The sequence below is a fragment of the Ambystoma mexicanum genome, chromosome 5q (genome assembly GCF_040938575.1).
Source record: "Ambystoma mexicanum isolate Mex_15411 chromosome 5q, UKY_AmexF1_1, whole genome shotgun sequence".
NCBI classification, from domain to species: Eukaryota; Metazoa; Chordata; class Amphibia; order Caudata; family Ambystomatidae; genus Ambystoma; species Ambystoma mexicanum.
The window spans coordinates 1293114226-1293133787 of record NC_090933.1 but is presented as its reverse complement, the minus strand read 5'-3'; the positions used below and the strand labels follow the sequence as shown (position 1 = coordinate 1293133787).

The 19562-nt window shown below is 50.3% G+C and overlaps 1 protein-coding gene across 2 annotated transcripts in view; it reads left to right on the top strand.

Moving 5' to 3' along the window:
• The window catches only part of MROH1 (maestro heat like repeat family member 1), a 2813132-nt gene that overhangs the window by 2654166 nt on the left and 139404 nt on the right, over positions 1-19562 (top strand). For both annotated transcript variants that reach the window (XM_069621886.1, XM_069621885.1), the window contains one exon: positions 1308-1442. In XM_069621886.1, the coding sequence (XP_069477987.1) occupies positions 1308-1442 (135 nt within the window). The remainder of the gene's footprint in view (positions 1-1307; positions 1443-19562) is intronic.

Genomic DNA, 19562 nt, shown 5'->3' with positions numbered 1-19562 from the left:
GGAGGGGTCAAGGCCCGGTTATCAGGTATCCAAGGCCTCTATAGCAAGGTGGATGGTTTCGGCCGTCAGGGAGGCCTATGAGGGGCAGCACAAACCACTTCCAGCTAACATGCACGCCCACGCTGTCAGAGCCAAGGACACGGCCATCGCCTTCCAGCGGCAGGTCCTGTGGCAGGCCACAGCAGGGTGGCCACCTGGGCCACCCCTTCGGCTTTCTGTAAGCACTACTGTTTGGACGCCGGCTTTAAGTCAGATGCGGCTTTCAGACAGGCAGTTCTAAGGAATCTGTTTCCTTAAGGAGGGGCTCCTCTCCACCCTGGGGCTACATTCAGTTGTTATCGCCCCTGCATTATGGTGGAAAAGGGACGGGCTGTAAAAGTAATTAATAGTTCGTCACTGTAGTGACTAACATACTCCTAGCCCATAGTCTCCTTTCCTCCATACGTCCCACCATCCTCCCCCTAATAATACTGGTGTCATTAGGCAATGTTAAATATTGTCGACGCGTCAATGGGGACTGAGGAGTGGCGCCAGTGGGCGGAATCATGGGTGCGCATGCTCACAGGGCCGTGCCCCGCACGTCTCTAAATTTAAACGGGAAGAAGGGTTTTCTTTGGTGAAAAAAGGTTCTGTCTCCCGTCCCTAGGAGGGACGCCCATACAGTATCGAGGAAAGGGGACTATGGACTAAGAGTATGTTAGTTAGTCACTACGGTGAGTAACTAGTAATATTTAGGTAATGATGGCGTATGAGCTTTCTGCTTCCCGACCATTCAGTTCACAATTTGTGCAGGTAGTCCACAACACCCGACTGTCGCCAACAATCTCCAGCTGCCCCTTCCTGAAAGATATTGGCCAGCCAGCACCTAATCTGAATCTAAGAGTTTTGTATAGACTGATTATCAGGTATACAAAAAAATATTTAGTGGGTCGTTTTTCAGTTTAGGTTTGGTACTTTGTTTATGTAAAATGTTATCAAAATTGTTTTCAGTCTAGGTACAATGCCTGTATAAATAGTAATTTTGAAACAACTCCCAAGAATTACTGTTTGATTAACCTTCTACAGAGACAAGCACACTCCTTCACCAGCTCATTCTTCTGACCCCATTAGTTTTCTTGTATGTGGGCTTGTGGGAAGACAGCAGCAATGTTTTGTGCCAGGGAATCCTGTCCAGCCAACACTGGCTTGCCAGATTACATAGCATAATGTTGGCCTTTCAACTACTGATTGAATGCGTACCCTATGGATAGCAATGCCATTTATTTGATGCTCCCGTATTTGCCTAATCTTACTCTCTTATCTTCCAGGCATGCAAATTTGCCCTCCGGATGTGTGCTCCCAATATGGGCTGTGATGGTCTTGGTGACATGTTCAAGAACCACCTGCATGAGAACAGAGGCTTGCACTATGGCGAGTTCATGAACGATGTCTGCAAAAATCTTGTGAGTAGCGTTCTGGGCAGCCAGCATAAAGTGTGTTTGTTGTTGGGTAGAAATGCCCAAGTCAGTGAAGTAGCTAAGAGGAGTAAACTACCTTTATGGAGGGCCACTGTAATTATGCGGCAGGTTTGGCCTAAATATGCTCCAAGATAAAACCTATATGTTCTGCACATTAATAAGGCCAGTCTATAGGTTTTGTTTTGGGGCATTATTTAACTCGTCCCGCATTTTAACATATATTCAGAAATTATAGAAGTTTCATTTAATAAGTTGTAATCCCTATTGTAAGGGTGCAGAAGGAGGAGACTGACACACGGCTGGCATGGTTGTTGGTATAGACTTTTATTAGTAATGAAAAATAAAGAGAAAACCTAACTTTCCCTAACGGTAAGAGGCAGTATCCGACCTCAACTAAAAATAGTAAGGGATTTGTCAAGATGTCCATGTAAATCAATACTCCACCGTCCTGTGTCAAAACCCTACTTCTGTCCCTCACACTTGTAACTAAACCAAAAAGATAGTGGATCTTTTTGGTCTAGAAAAATGTTTCCCCTTTTCTGGACAGCGGATCACAGTTCCAATTGTTAGGTGGGATCTTTACCTGAAAGAATGACTACCTTTCCGAGTCTCGATCCCTTTCCAGGGGAAAAACAAAGTTTCAGGTTGAAATCAAATAAGGAGCAAAGTTCTCAGTTTCACTCAAAAGGATAAAGTTACACCTTAACCATCATTAATCCTTATTGCACATAATTACTTTTCACTGTTGTGTTAAGGGAGACAGCTGGAGACTGTCTCCCTTCTCCAGATATCTTGTAAACCTGTTTCCCAGAGAATGACCCCCTTCTCAAGGTGTCTGACTCTCAGTATTCCTCCACACAAAGCTAATGAGAATGACTCCCTTCCCCTGGACGCTCTCTTCACTTGGTTTTTACTATTTCACAATGCCAGGGGAATGACTCCTATTCCCTGACCTTTCTTGGCTTTGTCCTCACACTTCTTGGCTTTAGTCTCACAGTTTTTCTTTTTTTGTTTACTTTATTCATTAACAGGTTCACATTGCATCCAACACCCTATAAACATATACAACAAAAGATGAGAAAAGGTCACAATCCAGCATGAACCTCCAAGGTGTGATTACAGACATAGAGAAACTAATAAACCAAAACTGTCCCCACGTTTATCGACAAAGCACATATACATAACATGCAATCAGGCCCGCCACTGTTACTCCAGTGGTGCGTCCATTGGTCCCACCTGTTCCTTCCTCACAGCCCTATTGCTGACTGCCTCTCTTGCCATTAAGAACACGCAAACCAGGTCCCACACATTTCCAGATTCAGAATGCCCCGGCAAAATTTTACAATATCCATGTCCCAGATCACAACACTATGCCAAGTCTCACAACTGCTTCCCCACAGTCCGAGCGACAGGGCTAGACCAGAGTATCAGAACACATCTTTTGGCTAGGATCATACAAAATAGATCCCAGTCTCCTCCCACCCTTAGAGACTCCCGGGAGCCATTCAAATAGACAACAAAGACGATCCAGAGGCACCTCGTGGCATATCATATGTCCGGTCATTTCAGAAACCTGCTTCCAGAAGGACGACAAAGAGGGGCATTCCCACAAAATATTAAAAAATCCAGCATGACACCTGCCATCATTGGAGTCCTGAAATTTCCACTGGACCAGTGGGTAAAAATAGACCCAGTGAAGGATTTTAAATTGTATAAATTGAAACCTAGCACATATTACCTTCTTAGTGTATGCGCACATATATTGCCACCTCCTATCCTGCAGGTCATACCCAATATCCCCCGGCCACTGTTATCTACATGCCAATTCCGCCATGGAGGCAGAGCTGGTACCATCCGATAAATAGTGGACACCACCCAACCAGCATTCTGTGAGTTGACAAGATGCTTCAGAATCACACTCCTGCAGTTCAACTGGGAACTCAGAATATCATGGTCGAAATGCCTCAAAAATCCTAAAATACTGGTACGCCAGCCCAAACTTGCCCCCAAGCTTAACCTCAACTTACACCCAGGATACAAAGGTCCTGTCCAAATAAAAGCTGAACATATTGTTGATTCCCAGACCCGATCATTTCCTCTTATGACACCATCACACATTGGAGCAATACACTGAATGTCACAATCGCCAGCTCTGGCGCATACGGTCGCGGTTCCCGCCGCTGCAAGCACAACCTCTGCCATGAATGGACCATACATAAGACCGGGTCAAGTGGACATTTATCAGGAGTCTTCATAGACATTAAAGTGCCCTGCAAACAATGAGGCCAAACCGACCGCCTTTCGATGTGCACTTGAGAGAAAAGGCTGCAAGCCCCGCAGCCAGTATGAAGCAAACGAGACCTGGGCCACCAAATAATAGAGTTCCATGTCGGGCACGTTGAGACCTCCTTGTTCCCACGTGCTATTAAGCACCTACCATCCAAACCAACTTAATCCGCAGTGTCAGTAAATTCCTAAAGTGTTGGCAACCAGGCCAGACTGGGATGTTAAGGAACAAATATAACAATTTAGGAAGGATCACCATTTTGATAATGGCCACTCTGCTCAAGAGTGAGATGGGAAGCGTGGCCCAATGCTCAATTTTCCCTCGTAGCGCCTCCATATAGGCCCTGTGATTATCTTTCAAACGCCGAGGTCGGTTCCTGATAATGACTACATCCAAATATTTGCTGCTAGCCTGCTCCCAACAGAACCCCCCTAAGCCAGGTGGTCCCCTGGTAGTCTCATTCAACGTAAATAAATAGTTTCGAGGGGATTGGGTCCTCCGACGTATTCCATATCTATGACAGGTAATCACCACAGCTGTGCTGCTTACCTGTCATAGATATGGAATACGTCGTCGGCCCATCCCATCGAAAGAACGTTACCAGGTAAGAAAGTAACTTGTTCTTTGGATGGGGGATAGCTCAGGGGCAACGCATTTTCTCTTGGAAGCAAGACAACTCACAGCCACTCAGGTTCGAATCCCGGGCTCGCGCTTAGAAACTGGTTCTCTGTTTTAAGCGCATTATAATAGAACAATTCTAATTATTATAATTATTATTCACCTGCAACCCAGATACCTCACTAAAAAGCTTTGTTCTCCTGAGAAATCGGCTTCATCTTCCTCTCTGGTCTTTCACATATAAAATAACATTGTCCGCATAAAGAAATATGTGGTCCTTGACCGCTCCCAGCGCCAGTCCTTGGTGCATGCTGTGATCTCAAAGGGACTGCAAGTGGTTCCATTGCAGTGGATCGCGCTCTGAAACACTTGTGTACGAGCGCAATAGAAATAAATTATCAATATCAATCGCAAACCGAGACAACCCTGCTGCATCCCCAACTCAAAGGACTCTGAGCACATACCAAAGAGGCCAATCCAAGCAGTCACACCAGAATACAAGACCTTAACGCATTAAATATAATAAAGCAGCAATCCCACTGTATCCCAAACTCCAAATAGACAATCCCACGCAACGGAGTCGGAAGCCTTTTCCATATCCAAAAGTGTGCTGAAAGGTAGCCCATACTTACAGGGGTACCCTTTAAATACGGGTACCCCTAATCATGCTCCCCGACCGGCATTCTGTCCTCCTGGCCGGCTCCACCAAACTGGTGCTAAGCAGGCACCTTATATACTGTTTGACTTGGTTACTGGATACTGGCATAGCTCATCCAACACTGTCCTTCTTCCTTACAAGGGACACTGCAGTCTTCCTTCTTGCATGGCCGGGATTCCATTTAGGACAAAACTACTTAGCATACTGCTGCCTAGGCAAAAATACATTGTAGCTCCCGTTTATCATCATTTTATATATTATAAACATTTCTGTTTATAAACATCTCCCTGTTCCATCCTTTTAGGCCAGGGTATTCAAAATACTGGACCCTCCAGTACAATCTCCTAATTTTCAAGAAAAAGGATAATTAATTTACTAAACTACCCATTCAGTCCAAGACAACATAAAACTGGTGAGTGTCATAACAAGTACACAATATGAAGATTATGTAGCTATGGTTTCTTTCCCTTTTTGATGCATAAAATGCATTTGAAATTCTAAATCCTAAATCTTTTCATTATCACTTTTCTTTCTTTGATATTCAGTTTGTTATAACAAAGTTTGAAAGACATGTCAATTAAGTTAGTACCTTGATCTTTAAGTCATTTTATTTTTTAAATATTTTTTTTCTTAGAAACTCTCCTGAGGATCCCTTTTAATCATTAAAAAAAAGTGAAACGTGTGTAGAAAGTATACAAATACTCTGTCATGCATTGAGTTTTTAGTCTGCCTGAAACAGCTGCTCGGCCACATTGTGTGCTCTGCCAGAGCTAGCCGACACCAGGCAATGTCTGTAGTCTATTTTTAGCACAGGCGGCATTCACCGTGTTTTGAGATTTTAAAGCTAAATAGAGTAACAGAATAACATTTAGAAGTGTATTCAACTAATAGTTATTTGCACCTAATATTTAAATACTGTCTTCATTTAGTGCCTGGTCTCGCCTGTGGGTGATTTATTTTTGCATGAAAAAAGCTTTTTCAGTGCTATAGTGCTTTGAGAAGTCTTACCTAATTGTAAAGTGCTTGGGGGGTGCAGGAAGGCGCTGCCCAAGGCTCTTGCTCCTCCCCAACAGCGTCAACCGCTTGCACAGACGAATCGATCTGAGCCAATACTGCAGTCTCCGCAAGTTCAATGCTGTACACCACCCCAGGATTAACTCGGACTGATCTAGGTGCACCACAAAGGGGAGAAAAGGGAGTAACCTACCCGCCAGGATTTTACTAAATATCTTTGTATCCATGTTAATCAGGCCTATAAGAAGCACATTCCAGGAGGATGATGAGGAGGCCAAACAACTATTAGGATCTGTAGCAACTGACCTGCACTGTTACATAAACATCAAACAAACCAACACTGGTGATCAATAATAACCAGATAACGAGCACACTCATGCATCCAACAATAGTGTCCATATTATACATGACCAGACTACACAGGGCGCAGAACAGCGGCCGTGCCATACCTCCCTCAGTCCAACACCACATCAGCCTTTAAGCAGGGACTCCAAAAAAGTAAATACTTCAGCCAAATCTAAAAACAAATGGGTCTTCTTATCATGGATGACTATTAACGTAGAAGGATACAGCATAGCATACTGCAATCCCTGCTTCTTTAGCAAACGTTTAGCTGCCAAAAAAGACAGCGGGCCCTCTGAACCGTTGGGGTAAAATCCGGGAAGAACAAACCTCTGGAATCCTTATATTTTAAGTAGCTCATTTCACGCACCCTGTGCAATATAACATCTCAGTCTCGATAGTTCAAGAACCGTGCAATTACTGGGGGTGGGTTCTGACCAGGCCTGGTCCTCTGCACTGACACACGGTGTCTCAATTAGAAACTTGGAGGAGAGTGTGGGGTCCATAAAGGTTTCCATAAATATTTCCATATTCTGCATCTGGATGTATTCCGGAATCCTCACCACCCTGATATTGTTGTGGCGAGACCTCGCCTCCAGGTCCTTGTTCTTGTATCGAATGTCTCACCTCCCGCTACAGCATACGGATTGCCTGGGTCACCTCAGTGCTCGTATCCTACAACACACCCACTCTGTGATCAGCCTCCCGAAGATGACCTTCTCTATGCGTTCCTGCATCCTATCCATTCTGTACTCCATAACATCAAGCTTGGTGTTGAGAGAAGCAAACAAGCTCTTCATCTCTGCCAACATGATACTGAGGTCCGGGGCTGAGCTTGTAGACTCCACCGGTGTACTTGGTGCCCCTGCCGTCACTGCCACCTTCTCCAGCCGACTTGGTGCCCTTGCAAAGCGCCAAACCCTCCTTCTGGGTGAACTGCAGGTGACCCTGCTTCCTATACCCTTTGGCCATCCAGCAGCTGCTCTTCCTCACCATCAAGGGGAGCTTGCCACCACAAAACCATTGTAGTACTCTGTCACCAGCCAATGTTGCACTCTCCTTGCATCATAGGGGCTCTATAAAAGGCCAGCCTCTGACAGTCCAGCAGCCTCAGTCAGTGCCCCATCCCAACCCACCTATATTCCGAGTGGGTCCAAGAAGGGCAAGTTACAGCAGAAAAAAAAGGAGTGCGCCCTCAGACGTCATCCAAGACCCACTCTGGATTGGACGTATGCCTTCTTGGGCACACAAGATGTCTTCAAGCTGGCCCCAGCCCACCACTGACCTGCCAGTGGCACACCCAAATCAGATCAGGGAATCCAGAAGTGGTATTCTCCCAACCTGTCAGGGGAGGGGGCTCATCCACTCCAGTAGCCCTTTCCCAGCCAGACGTGCTCTACCTGAAACCGCACCTTTCCAATGTCAAAAGTGCACCCCTCCACACCTTCACCAGCACTTTTAAATTAAGGTCTCTGAAATCAATATGGGCCAAAGAGGATATATCACATAGCACAGCTCCAACACGCTTTGCAAGCTGATATGGATTGTTTCTCTCCACCACCTTCACTGAGACTAAACGCAGTGTTGAAAGCACATCAGCAGCCCTGTCAATTAATGAGGGTTCAGAGCTTCACTGCAGCGTGCCTTTGTTCCTCCAATGTTCAGAACTGCTGGGATACGTCCCCTGAAGTGCAATCCACAGCGGGACCAAAGGAGCGCAGAACACTGGGGAGGGCAAGGGATCCTACCTAGCAGATCTATGGTCTGAGTACGTTGCCAGGTCTCTCCCGGGCCGTGATGGAGAGGTCACACTGCCAGCTCCTCCAGTGCACACCATGCTCACTCTGCATCCAGCCCAGCGCCACTGCACAGCCGCTCTCACCCGGCCGCCGCTCCCATATCAAGAAAGTTCGGGCCACCCAGCTCCACATGCTGGGGGCTCACAGCGTCCGCAGTGATCCACATGTTGCCGCCGTCTCTGGACAGTGCTCCAATGCCTGCTCCGGTCTCTGGCAGCACAGCATATATCTCTGCCGCAAGACCTCGGATCAGCCTCAGAAACGACCCACTGTTGCTCCAGGGTATCCTCGATTTAGATCACATCGCACCAGGTCGAAATCATCAGTGGCCGCCTCCTCCCAAGTTTCACAGTTCACCATGCCATGGGGAATGTCTCCCTTCACCTGCCCTTTCTCAGGTTTTTAACACAGTTCACAATGCCAGGGAGAGTGTCCCCTTTTCCTGGCGTTACTCAGGGTTTTTAAAACATTTCACAGTGCCAGGCGGAATGTCTCCTTTCCACAGGTCTTTCACAGGCTTCTTGGGACTTTACAAATTCTCCCCATGGCAAAGTCCATTGAAATTCATGGACCTTTGTTTTTCCTTCTTCCCAGTCTGACCATCTCATTAGCCGCTCTTTGCAGTGTTTTATATAACCTCTTTGTTTATTACCAGCTAGATGGACTGTTTGAATTTTTATATTGGTGAGATTTTACAGAGATTTTAAATTGCTCTTTTTTTTGCAAATACGTGATTTTAGATTGAGCATTTTACTTGGTTTTGACATTATTTGTGTATAAATTGTATCTGTGTTTGCTAGATCTTTTTGCTGCCCATTACTGTTGGTGCCCTCTCAAACATGATGGTAGAGAAGAGCAAACGCCACACGGCAGCTGTGTTTAATTGCTGCTGAACATGCCTCCCCTTTCAGCAGCTGACTCCTACTGAAACATCAGTCCCCAGACTGCTTGGTGTTCTCGTGCTAGACAAATTAGCAAATCAGGTACAAGAGCACCGGTGCGAGAACCCAAGTGGTCTGTGGCGGTCAGTGGAAGGTCGGTGGAGGCGCGGGACTCTTGATCTCATCTCTCATTTCTTGGTCCCGGAATCTTAAAACTTGGATAATATGGGAATTCATGAAGTCTTATGTGCAATTGAGCTTGCTATATCAGGACTCGATGCTAATCGCATCCTCTCCATGCGTAGCTGTTACGTAGTCATTCCTGCCTTCTTTCTCCAGCACCTGGGTGCCGCTGCCATGCCTACAGCCTCATCTGACCCCCTCCACTTACTGCCAAGGTAAGCCTGGCAATTGTGGAGTACATCGCGCTTGAGGCGCAATTTTCACGCGTTCCACCTGCAAGTTTGTGACTTTGTTGTTGGCTTCACGACGCTTGCTGTGGTTTTCATGTTGCACCTGGATGAAACCCTTTTCTTGGGTTTTTTTGCTGTTATTTATCAAAAACACATGCATTCTAACGCCTTTCCAGGATGTCCGTACTGTTTCTAACTGGACTTCCCTTTTTCATGGCCAGGCTCTGACTCCCTCTCCCATTGGTTGCCTGGCCTAGATAGACCAATCGGTGCAAACGTGAGGTGGGAGCCGGCACCTGACCACTAAGGTCCACTTCAAGGGCCCTGTCTACCCCTGTCCGCCACAGTGCCGCCCCTCGTGAGTATTGTATGCCCCCTGAGTCCGTCTGTGTGCCCCCTCCTGCCCCCGAGTCCATCTGTGTCCCCCCTCCTGCCCCTGAGTCTGATTTTGGTCTCCCCACCCCTTCCTACACCTTTGTCCCCTGCTCACCCCTATCCCCCTTACTGTCTCCATGTCCCCCCCCCATGCCCCATGCCTTCAGTGAGGGTCTCTCTGCCCCCCTCGCCCCCTGCTTGCTTGGCATCATTTGCCCTTTTTTTCCTCCCCCTCCCTTACCCCTCTCTTCCCTCCTTCTGTCAAACTCCGGCACTACCCTAGTTGCCATCAGGCATAGTAATTTGTAGCCGTCTGTCTTTGCCACTGCTTTCCCCCCTCCTTCCTCTCCCTCCCCTTGTCCTGTGTAAGTTCGGCACTATCCCAATTGCCGTCAGGCATAGTAATTTGTAGCTGCCTGCCTTCTGCAGCCACCCTGCCCTCCCCTTTCTCCTCTTTCACCTTTTTTTCCATTTCTTAGCACTTACGCTTATCACTGTCCCTTGACCTCTGATAACAGCTGTCTGTCCCCCCTTTCTTTCCTCCTTGTTTTTCTCCCCCAGCACTACCTTGATCAGCCACTGACCCTCAAGATAGTCACTTGTTTTGTTCTCGCCTCTTCCCTTCTCCCCTCCCCCAGACCCCCACTCCTCGCCCTACTCTTGTCATTCTTGCACTGCAACAATTGTCATCAGACATAGTAATGTTCCTGCTAGTATTGTCTCCTTTTTTTTCTTACCCTGCTCTCCCTTTTTTGTTCCATGCACTTGTACTATCTGTTATGATATGATAGTTATTTCTCACATTCTGATTTGTTTCAAGGACCTGTAAGAATGTAACTGTATTCTCCCATGTAACCTCCCTCCTTGAAGCGCCTTGAAACACATTCTGTATATGCGCTATATGTTAGGCAGAAACCTGTGCAGTTCCCTTAGGGACCACTGCAAAAGATTTAAGACTACAGGTGTTTGGCAGTAAACCCACTTGGTAGAAGTCTGTACCACACAGATTCACTTGGTAGCTGTGGCTGAGCAGTCAGATTTCCCTCAAGAAGAGTTAGGCAGTATACAGAGCATACAAACTAGGTACAGAAATACAGTAGTACAAGCAAACACTAACCAGAGCTTGGGTGTAAAAGTATATAATTATTTATTTAACACACACTTATAAAACACACTAGCACTAAATTGGTAAAATAAGTTAAAAACAGAATCACTATTATCATATGTACATCCCTGATTACTTGTTGGACAAGTCTTAGTTAACACCACTTATTTCCAGACAGAGGTGAGCGCTTAACGTTCGATGGCACTCCAACAAGTTAAATAAAAACGGAGGGAAAAGCAGAATTATGGAAGCATAAACACTAAACACTTTTTCTCCAGCATGGGGTCTGGCATGGATTAACATGCTCATGAATATTCCCCGTTGTCAGGCTGGGAATCCTCGGTAAAGAAAAATCAGTATCAGTATCAGTTTAGTTTCTGATCTGTCTTTCGTAGTAGTAACCAATCACTGATCTCTGCGTCATACTGACCACAGCCAATGACTGCCATCTCGCTAAACCCCGCCTCTGGCAGCCATCTTCAGATTTTTACCGCACGTTCAAGTGTTGGGAGTCCTCGTGCTTAGCTCTCGAGCTTCTGCTGCGTTTTTGCGCTTTTTCAGGTGAATTTTCACATTTTTCGGTTAATCGAGCCTCAAGCTCCACCGTTTCTACTCCCGTTAACGGGTACCCATTGCAGGATTTTCCTACGCCCCTCAAGGGTGAAGATTTCGTCGAATCAACCTTTTGGAGGATTCCAGAAGTTTTGCGGCCTACTTCGAGATGGCCCAGGACACGAGTTCGTCACCCGGACAAGCTGTTTCGCAGCTGCCCTGGATGCGGGCTGCAGAATGTGTTTAAGGAGGACGAACATTTGCGATGCCTCTACTGTCTTCATGGGGACAAGACTCATGTAGAGAAGGACTGCCAGTTCTGCAAGAACTTGTCGGAGCGGACCATGAGGGACCGTCAATCCCGTCTCGCCAGCTGGTTGGAGAAGGGCTCAATGGGTGAGAAGAAGAAAGGGTCCGAGCGGGCTTCTAAGTCCTGTGCGGGCGCCCCGGCGACGGGGGCCCAACACCAGGCCAAGCGCCGTGAGTCCGCTGGCTCCGGGAGCGCCGAAAGGTCGGGCTCTTCGGTCGCCAGGCAGGGCGCACCTTCTCCGGCACCGTCAACCACAAGCCAGCGGTTCGGGGAAGAGGAAGTCCGAGACCCCGGGTAAGCTTCGGGAGAAGCCCCGTCCGATCCCCCCAAGGAGAAGGCCCGGGACGCACCTAAGGTGGTGAAGGCCCCTACCCAGCAGGGAAAGGCCTCTATCGAGGCGATCGCGGCGACTCTGGCCAAGCCGGCAGAGACCCCGCCAGCTGAGACTGCCTTCAGGACTAGAGTTTCCCTGCCGCCAAGGAGGGAATCCTCTTTTCAGCCCATCGTCATGTCCACCATGATGGAAGAAGCGAGGGGGGGCATGGTAGCCTCCTTGAGCTCGGAGTCAGCCTCAGAGGAGGAACTGACCGAGGCCGTGAGGAATCTCGAAGTCCAATTCAAGAAGGTTCGATCCCGTAAGGAAGATCCTCGGGAGATAACCGAGGAAGACGACGATGGCGAGGAAGAGCAGCCTTCCCTTCCGGCGCAGCCGGAACCTAGGCCTCAGGATAGCTCGGCGGCCATTTTGTCTGCGATCCAGTCCTTATGCTCTGAGATAAGGACGAGATTACCACGGCCCAGGCCGGATGACCCGCAACCTGGCCCGTCGGGAAGTCCTCAGAACAAACGACGGAGGACCCAACCCTCTCCTCCACTCGCCCCCGTAAGGCCTACAGTTCCCTCCTCATCCTCCCACGAGTCGGGAGATGACGGTGCAGTGGGCTCGACGACGGGTTCTGAGGGCGACGACGACGGAACGGGTCTCCCGTCTCCACGGCACCGGTACGAGAAGAAGTACCGGGTCCCCGAGACCGCTCCCCTGTGCCTCAGGGTCCAGCTAACGGCAGACTCGGTCGTCTCGCGGCGGTGAAGAAGAAAGCGGTGGGGTCAGGAGCCTCAACGTCGAATTCCCCTCCGGACGGCGAGGGTAGGAAGTTGGACGCCATGGGGCGACGGGTCATTTCGTCGGCGGCGATGACGATCAAAGCGGCCAACGCCCTGGTGATCGTGGCCCGTTACGACAGGGAGCTCTGGTTTAAGCTGGCCCCCATATTGGACTTCCTACCGGACGACAAGAGGTCCGAGGCCCTGGAAATACTTCAAGAAGGCGAGGTGGCGTCGGACCACGCCATAACGGTGGCAACCGATATTGCCGATACCGGGTTCCGCCAGCTGGGCAACGGAGTTTGCCTACGACGACGGGGTTGGCTCCGGGCGACCGACTTCCGTCAGGACGTCCAGACCAGGGTGTTGGACATGCCGTTCGACGGCAGCAACTTGTTCGGGAAGGCGGTGGACAAATCCCTCCAAGCCATAAAGACGGAGACGGCCCGCGCCCTAGGAGCCCTTCAGCAATGACGGCCCTTTCAGAGCTCAGGAGGCCTACAGGGGTCGCGGCAAGCAGGGAGCGCCTCGCCGCCGTCGGCAAGGTGGCCAGGGCGGCAAGGCCACCACCTCCAAGCAGGACTGAACCGGCCATGGCCTCGGGCCCCCACCGAAGCACCCCGGTGGGAGGCCGGCTGACGAATTTCGTCGGCGTGTGGAAGTCCATCTCCACCGACCGTTGGGTGCTGGATATTCTGGCAAGAGGACACTATCGAATTCCTGAAGAAGTGCCCTCACGTTCCACCTGTGGCCAGGAAGGAAAATCACGTCCCGCAACTGCTGTTGGAAGTACGGGCGATGCTCAGGAAAGGCGCCATCGAGCACGTCCCGAAGAGGCTCCGGGGCTCCGGGGTGTACTCAAGGTACTTCCTCATCAGGAAGAAGACGGGCGGCTGGGGCCCCATCCTGGACCTTCGTCGTTTGAACAAATACATCAGGTCACAAAAGTTCAGGATGGTCACCCTCCAGCACGTGCTGGGACAGCTGGAGGAAGGCGACTTTCTATCGTCGTTGGACCTGGAGGATGCATACTTCCACGTTCCCATCCTCAAAAGTCACCGAAAGTTCCTCAGGTTCGTCGTCCAGGGACACCACTACCAATTCAGAGCACTGCCGTTCGGATTGAAGTCGGCCCCCAGGGTCTTTACCAAGTGCCTAGAACCTGTGGCGGCGCGGCTGCGCCTGCAGGGGATTCACGTCTACCACTACCTGAACGACTGGCTCATCCGCTCAAGGACGAGGGAACTCGCCGTCGAACACACTGCGAGGACCATCCAGCTACTCACAGACCTGGGATTCGCCATAAATTACCCAAAGTCCCACCTGGTGCCGTCGCAGGTGGCCCTGTTTCTGGGAGCGAAGCTCGATGCAGTGAGGCGCCTGGCGGCACCGTCGGAAGAACGGACAAAGACCATTCTGGGCAAAGTGCAGCGCCTGCTAGCCACGGACGAGGCCAGGGTGAGGTCCATCAAGTCCCTCCTGGGGATGATGTCCTCTTGCATCTACCTGGTGCGCCTCTGCAGACTACGGATGCGCCCTCTTCAAGAATTTCTCGATGCCCGTTGGATGCAGGCGACGGGCACCTTCGAAGACGGGGTCCCCCTCAAAGAGGTGTTCCGGCGGGCGATTCAGTGGTGGGGCGTTCGAGCGCACCTCACGGCGGGCAAGGACATTCGGATGCCGGCGAACCAGTAGACGGTGACGACGGATGCCTCCCTGGAAGGTTGGGGCGCCCACACCGGAGATCTCCACCCAAGAGGCCTCTGGCTCCCGGAGGAGAAGCTCCTGCACATCAACATCCTGGAACTCCGAGCCATGTTCTGGGCTCTCAAATCGTTCCTCCCGTCGCTCAAGGGCAAGGTGGTGCGGATCTTCACGGACAACACCACGACAATGTTTTACATACGGAAGCAGGGAGGCACCAGATCCCCAGCCCTACCCAAGGAGGCACAGGATCTGTGGCACTGGGCGGTCGCCCAGGGGGTGTTCCTGGTTCCCTTCCACCTGGCAGGAGAAAGAAACACCATCGCCGACTCGCTCAGCAGGGAGCTGTGCGCGTGTCACGAGTGGGAACTGCCCCAGGATCAGGTGGATCAACTCTTCCGACGATGGGGCAAACCCCAAATCGACCTGTTCGCAACGGCGACGAACTCGAAGTGCCAGAGGTTTGCCAGCAGGTTTTCCCAGCCGAGAAGCATGGGCGATGCGTTCTCGTTCCCCTGGGACGGCCTATACCTGTATGCGTTCCCTCCGTTGCCGTTGCTGCTTCGACTCATCAACCAGCTCAAGAGGTCCCGGTGCAGGATGATCCTCGTCGCACCGGGGTGGCCGAGGCAGATCTGGTTCCTGGACCTTCTGGACTTGTCAACGTCCCCTCCCATCAAGCTGTCGGCGGACGCGGATCTTCTCTCCAGAGAAGGAGGCGCCATCTTCCACCACGACCCGGCGTCGCTGAACCTGCAGGCTTGGCTCCTGCAGCGCTAGAGTTTGGAGGGTACGATATACCGGCCGACTGCAGAGAGGTTCTTGCAAAGGCCAGGGCGTCCTCGACTCTCAAATGCTACGGTCACAAGTGGAAGAGGTTCTCTATCTGGTGCCGAGCACAGAAGATCAACCCCCTACGGATTACGGCCCCTCAAGTGCTGCCGTACCTGCTATCGCTGACAAAGGCTGGGCTAGCCCATGCCTCCATTAAGATTCATCTGGCGGCGATCTCCAGATATACCAGAACCACAGGACGGACGTCCATGTGGTCCCATCGACTGGTAAAAGAGTTTATGAAAGGACTGTTCGGTCGTTCCCGCCGGTGAATGCCCCGGCCCCGGCGTGTGAACTTAACGTGATGCTGACCAGGCTCATGGGGCCCCCATTCGAGCCGATGCACTCCGCACCGATGAAGTTTGTGTTGTGGAAGACTGCATTCCTGGTGGCCATTACCTCCGCACGACGAGTGGGAGAGATCCAGGCCCTATCCTGCAAAGCACCGTACTTGACTTTCCATGCCTCGAGGGTGGTGCTTAGGACGCACCCCTCCTTTATGCCCAAGGTGCCGTCGGACTTCCATCTTAACGAGCCACTGGTGTTAGCTGTTTTCTTCCCGTCTCCTTCGTCGCCGGCCGAGAGGACTTTGCACTCGCTGGATGTGGCTAGAGCGCTGAAGTTCTACGTGGACCGCACAAAGAGTTTTCGGAGGACATCACAGCTATTCGTGAACTTTGGACCTGTGAATCAAGGGAAGGCTCTCTCGAAGTCTTCTATTTCCAGATGGCTCTCCGGCTGCATCATGCACTGCCACCGGTTGGCTAATAGACCGCTGCCAGGCCGTCCGAGAGCCCATTCGACCAGAGCGATCGCTGCTACTACGGCGTTCCTATCTGGTGTGCCCCTGCTGGACATCTGCAGGGCTGCTATGTGGAGGTCGACGCACACCTTCACGAGATTCTACTGCGCCGATCGGGATTCCGGGGAGGAGTCCAGGGTCGGTCAAGCAGTGCTGCGCAACCTGTTCGCTTAAGGTGAGCCTGGTGAGGAGGTAAGAGACGCTTAATGTTGAGTTTTTGTATTGCTTAATGTTGAGCATTTAGCCACCTCCTGTGGTTGTGCATGTGTACTGCTATGTATTCTTATATTCATGAGCATGTGAATCCATGCCAGACCACATGCTGGAGAAGGAGCAAGTTACTTACCTGTAACTGTTGTTCTCCAGCATGGGTCTGGCATGGATTCACATGCGAACCCTCCTGCCTACCCCTCTGCGGCTCTTCACTTGGTCATACTGCCACTTCACGTGCTACCAAATCTGAAGATGGCTGCCAGAGGCGGTGCTTAGGGAGATGGCAGTCATTGGCTGTGGTCAGTATGACGCAGAGATCAGTGATTGGTTACTACTACGAAAGACAGATCAGAAACAAAACTGATACTGATTTTTCTTTACCGAGGATTCCCAGCCTGACGACGGGGAATATTCATGAGCATGTAAATCCATGCCAGACCCATGCTGGAGAACGACAGTTACAGGTGTGTAACTTGTTCCTTAAAGAACCACAGCAAGTTAGGAAGGCACAGTCTACTGGTGAGCAAGGAAGTTTAGGTGCCAGGCCCACTTTCAAGGGAGCCAGGCGGAAGATGCCCAAGATCAGACAGTTACACAGTCTTCAAAGTTTGTGGGGGTAGTTCGAAAAAGGTTTAGTTCAGTGCAGGAAAGTTAGCTAAGGTGTCCCAGGCTAACCCAGGTTCGAGAGACGTTGATTTAAAACACACCGTTCAAACAGTTGCAAGGGAAGCCAGGTGGAACACGGTACCTTAAATGGAGAGGATCCTCCAGCGGGGGCAGTTGTTCCTGGCAGCGGGTGCAAGTCACAGCGTCGTCCAGAGGGAAGGGAAGATCTCGTCGTGGAGGAAGGATGAAGGTCGTTGCACTGCCAGGGAAGAAACCAGCAGCGGAGTTCTCCGGTACATAGGTACTACCCTTCGGTTTGCGGTAGTGGTGAAAAAGTGGTATCCCGGTTGCCGGGGTGCTTGGCACAGGCAAGGCGGCCACGAGATGCTCCAGGAAGGCGAAAAGAAGGTAGACTGGTTATCCCCACCAGTTGAAGGAAGAAGAGACTCCAGGCTGGAGATCTCCTCTGTCGTTGGGAAAAGTGGTGAGACGGTTCAGCAGGGCTCCACCGGTGGTGTCGTTGTTGCAGGCCAGCTCAGCTTCTCCCTCCTCGGATTCTTAGGTCCTGTGGCGACTTCTGAAGTTCCAGTCCCCGAAGCCCTGCTTTTATGCAGCACACCCCCATTCACTCAGCCTAGCTGTCAATCAAACATGCTAAGTGGTGAGCCGGCCGGCTCACCACTTGGGCCAATCACACAAGAGTGCGACTTGAGTTACCAAGGTAACTCAGTCCAGGGTGCCTAAACCCCCTCCCACACCCCCTCTGGTACCCAGACAGAGTGGCACCACTTTTGGAGGCTTATGTAGAGAAGCCCGCCAAAAAGTGGAACAAAGGGCTCGACTTGGGTTGGAGCCACAGAAGAGAACACACACGCCATTTTAGAATCGAGTTCTGGCAAAAAATACCAACCGGCGAATTAATATTAAATAAATAAACCAGCGGTATGTTCGAGGCTATAAGAATAAAATAATTAAAGTTGGTAGCCCCGAACAATGGGAAAGTCCCATAGAGATATATTTGCGGTCGAATATAAAAAGTAGTATCCACTGCCACCAGCCAAAACTCGATCAGGGGGGACAGAGACGTGCCCCCTCGAACAACAGACCCCGGGGCAATCGAATTGCCCTGACCAGTACGTCCACAATATGATGGTTTGTACTGGTTTCTGTTCATAATTTGGGACTAGCAAAGCCAATGGTGACTTTACATGCCCTGGGAGACAGTAGTCAGGGAGGGAATAACTACAGACCAGTGGGTGCTAAAGACTGTTACCCACGGGTACTGTATAGAATTCTGCCGGACCCCCCAGTTCAGACCGCCGCGAGCAAGACGCCTGACGCCAGAACATCTGCGCATCCTGCTACAAGAAGTCGAGACCCTGCAGGAAAAGAGTGCCATAGAGGTTGCACCTCTTCTACAGGTAAACAAGGGTATTTATTTAGTGTACTTCCTTGTACCCAAAAAGGATTGTACCATGCGTCCTCTACTAGATTTACACCCAGCAAATAAATTTGTGAAGCCCCAAACGTTTCGTATGGTCACTCTGCAGGAGGTAATTCCCCTTCTCACACAGGGGGATTGCATAGCAACATTGGACATGAAAGATGCATACTTTCATATTTCAATGTTGCCGGTGCCCAGAAAATACCTCAGATTCATGGTACAATACAAGCACTATCAGTTCAAAGTACTGCCCTTCGTCATAGCCTCTGCACCAAGGGTATTTACAAAGGTGCTGGCAGTGGCAGCAGCACACCTGAGCAGGCAATCCATTCCAGTTTACCCTTACCTCGACGACTGGCTCAGAACAGTGGACTCTCTACGAAACATGTCCATCAAATACCCAGACAACTATAGATCGTCTTTTCAGTCTGGGATTCTTCATCAACGAGAAGAAATCCAGCCTAGACCCCAGTCGGGTCAAGCAGTTCCTTGGGGCTCTAATTCAAAGGACGGCCTCGTCTTCCCCTCCAACGAGAGGGTCCAAAACATGCTGTTTCAAATCCCTCAATATGTAGCCAGTCGGGAGGTGACGGTACCAAGGCTATGCGACTGTTGGGAATGATGGCGTCATGCATTTATTTGGTTCATCAGATGCGCTTGCACATGCGTCCAATGCAAGAGTGGCTCATCAGCCAGTGGTGTCAGGCCAGTGGACAATGGGACGATCTAGTGGTTGTCTCACCAGCCCTCGTTCTCTTGCTATGATGGTGGTTGAGGGAGAACCTCTTGAAGGGGAAATCCTTCACCACCCCGCAGTGGAGGCCACTCTAACTACAGACGCATCTCTCACAGGGTGGGGAGCTCACCTGCTTCAACAGACAGTGCATGGAGTTTGGTCCTCAGACATAGCATCCAACCACATAACCCTGTTGGAACAATTAGCAGTATTGAACGCTTTCCAGACACAACTGCAGGGAAAGACGGTCCTGATCCTCACAGACAGCACCACAGCCATGTACTATCTGAACAAGCAAGGGGGCACTC